At 57.9% G+C, this 3,057-nt stretch overlaps 1 protein-coding gene across 1 annotated transcript in view; it reads right to left on the bottom strand.

Annotated features, from left to right (window-relative positions):
• Window positions 1-47: 47 nt before the first annotated feature.
• The window catches only part of FANCE (Fanconi anemia, complementation group E), a gene marked incomplete at both ends in the record, with an annotated part of 3,334 nt that continues 324 nt past the window's right edge, over window positions 48-3,057 (bottom strand). The window contains 8 exon segments of the mRNA XM_010013025.1: window positions 48-173; window positions 266-314; window positions 407-482; window positions 1,041-1,164; window positions 1,243-1,386; window positions 1,483-1,542; window positions 2,018-2,062; window positions 2,145-2,769. Coding sequence (XP_010011327.1) covers window positions 48-173; window positions 266-314; window positions 407-482; window positions 1,041-1,164; window positions 1,243-1,386; window positions 1,483-1,542; window positions 2,018-2,062; window positions 2,145-2,769 — 1,249 coding nt within the window.

Genomic DNA, 3,057 nt, shown 5'->3' with positions numbered 1-3,057 from the left:
GAGCCCCCCGGGGCCGCTCACCACGGCCCGAGCCTGGCGGAACTCACCTGGCTGTGGTACATGGTGAGCGTGGCCATCACCAGCTTGGCGTAATTGAGAGACGTGCTGAAGGCTGGAGCCTGCCGGCACAGGGTCAGCACCAGCAGATCGAAGAGCTCAGGGGGCAGCACCTCCTGGAAGAGCCACAAGCAGGGAGGTGACCTGGTCCTTGCTCCGGTGCTGCTGGAGCCGGCAAGGAAACACGGAGGACAAGGGGGACCCTCACCTGCCGCCCCAGCACGGCCAGAACTTACAAAGGCACCTCCAAGACTTGGCTGCAAATGATGGGGAAGAGAAGATACGATGCTCACACGGTTGGAGCCACCCGGACCCATCAAGTGGAGCTGTTGCTCCTGTCACCTCTTACCTTAGCACCAGTCGCACACAGTCTGGCTCCAGGCACTCCTCCACGAGCTCGCACACCAGCTTGGTCTGCTCAGCACCTGCAAAGGTAAAGCAAGAAGGGGGAGAGAGCCTGCAGAGGCTGCCAAATCCATGGGGATGTGTCCAACCCTCCCTGGCACCCCTTCACACAGGGGTACATCCAGAAAGCATGCAGTACTCCCTTCTACTGCTCAGGATAAACCTTTGCCCATCTGCAGCAAGGGTTTAATTAGCACCAATCCCTAGGAGAAGGGGATGCTACCGTAGCAGTGATACCTGCAGGACTCTCCTCTCATGCCAGCAGAACGTGCTTGGGGCAGTTTTGGCCCCAGCATTAGGAGCTGGCAGGAATCCTCTAGTCCACAGAGAGAGAAGGCAGCTTCCCTTTGGGAAAACGGATGCTGGGAGCCAGCCTGGCATCTGTAAACCCATCTCCCATCCTAACTCCCAAGTGTTCACCTGCCCAGATAAACCCAGCACCATTCCTCCATGGTTTCTAACGTATTTTGGGTGATAAACGTCTCCCAGGAGAAGCTAGGGCTTCCCTTCCTGATGTATGAAGCCCATGGCCCCTCTCCAGCTCCTGCCAGAGGAAGCCTCCTGCGAGACCATCACACCTTCCCCTGGCTCCTGCAGGACCGCAGCCACCAGGACACGACAGAAGGGCTGGGAATACTTGGAGCAAAATGAAGTGAGGGCAGCCATGAGGTGTCGGGAGGGCGGCTGGGTGAGGGACAGGACCTACGGACAAGGAAAGGCAGATGGGGACAGTGGGGAGGGAAGCAGGGGGCAGGAAGTCTCTGCTGTCCTCACACGTACTCGCCTGAGGAAGAGCTGCTGTGCCAGGGTGGCCGCGCTGCTGTAGCTGAGCTCAGGGCTGAGAACCAACAACCAGCTGCAGAAACGCACCAGGAGGTGTTCCGGGCACGTGGAGAGCTGCAGGAAGGAGCACAGCCCCTCGAGCTGGGATGGCAGAGGGGACAGGGACATTAGGGACACTAGGGACAGCAGCAGGCCCTCAGCAGCACCAGTAGCTGCAGTGAGCATGCTGGGACTCACCTGGGCAGGAGAGCAGTTGTTCAGGACGTGCAGCTCGGGTGGGATGCTGAGATCCGGGTGCTGGAGAGAAACACAGACCTTGAGTAACAACAGACCAACCACGAAATAACAGCTCCAGGGCTTTTCTCTTTACTGCCACCCCCTGCACTGACCCACAGGCTGCCCATCACACAGCAAACCCCTGTGAGGTAGAGGCAGGTACTTGAGCCCAGAGGAGGTGGCAGCAGCCTCCAGCCATCGCTGTGAAATCCACTTCCTCTCCCACCCCTTCCAGAGCCCCCGTCTTGAGCCCGTTGAGACCATCAGCTCCAGGAGAGAGGCAGAAGCACACTTACATTGGACTCCTTCTGCAGCAGCATCTTCAGCCTTGGTCCGTGCAGCTGAAGAAAACAAGATGAAGGAACAGGAATCAGACTGTAAAGGGTCAGTGGCTGGAAGGGGGAAGCAATCCACTTCCTCTCCCACCCCTTCCAGAGCCCCCGTCTTGAGCCCGTTGAGACCATCAGCTCCAGGAGAGAGGCAGAAGCACACTTACATTGGACTCCTTCTGCAGCAGCATCTTCAGCCTTGGTCCATGCAGCTGAAGAAAACAAGATGAAGGAACAGGAATCAGACTGTAAAGGGTCAGTGGCTGGAAGGGGGAAGCAAACCCTGCCCGGTACCTGCAGGAAGGACTGGACCTCCACTGCCAGCTCTGCCTGGGAAATCTTCCTGGCTGCTTCCTGCTGGGAGCTTTCCAGAGCAGCCCCATCTGGACTCTGGGCAGATCCATCTCCTGAAGGCTCCTCTGGCATCTCCTCTTCCATCCCTGCCACATCCCCAACCTCCTGCATTCCTGGGGGGTCAAACACCACCTCCTCCAGCAGCATCCTCTTCCCTTCTCTCTCCTGATCCAACTCCAGCCTCTCCTCTGACACTTCCTTGTGCTTCCCACCGTGAATCACAGAGTCAGCCCCATCCCCGGTGGCACTGGGCTGTCTGCTGAAGCACCACTTCAGTTTCCTTCGCCCCTCTGGTTTGTTCTGGGCAATTCTCTGGCCCAGGCACTTAAGCTGCTGCTGGCACATGGAAGACAAGGCACCAGGAGGTGGGCAGCACTCCTCTCCCCTTGCTCCCTGCCGGAGCAGATCCCCCAGCGCCCACACCCAGGGATCCACATGGGAATCCTGCTCCAGAGCCTGGAGCAGCCGGTCGAGGCAGCCCCCTGGCACCAGTGCTTGCACCACGAGCAGCAGGGAGAAGAGGTTTCTCTGGCACACAACAGGGAGCAGCAGTAGCCGCGGCTTCCTGGATAAGGGGAGAAAAGGGAGAGATGACACATTGGAGCAAATCCCTAAACCCTTGTTTCCCATGGAGCAGGGTCTAATGGCCCCAGGAAGCAAGAGAAGGCAGCAAACACAGAACACCTCAAATTAGAAGGGACCCATAATGATCATAGAGTCCAACCCCTGCTCCTCACAGGACTACCTAAAGCTAAACCATATGGCTAAGAGCATCACCTAAATGCTCCTTGAACTCTGAACCCAGGTTGAACCATGCCACAACCCTGCCACCACTACAGACCATGGGAAAGAG

The sequence above is a fragment of the Nestor notabilis genome, unplaced genomic scaffold, assembly GCF_000696875.1.
Source record: "Nestor notabilis isolate BGI_N333 unplaced genomic scaffold, ASM69687v1 scaffold17744, whole genome shotgun sequence".
NCBI lineage: Eukaryota > Metazoa > Chordata > Aves > Psittaciformes > Psittacidae > Nestor > Nestor notabilis.
The sequence above is the reverse complement of the archived record's forward strand: the minus strand, read 5'-3'. Positions and strand labels throughout refer to the sequence as shown.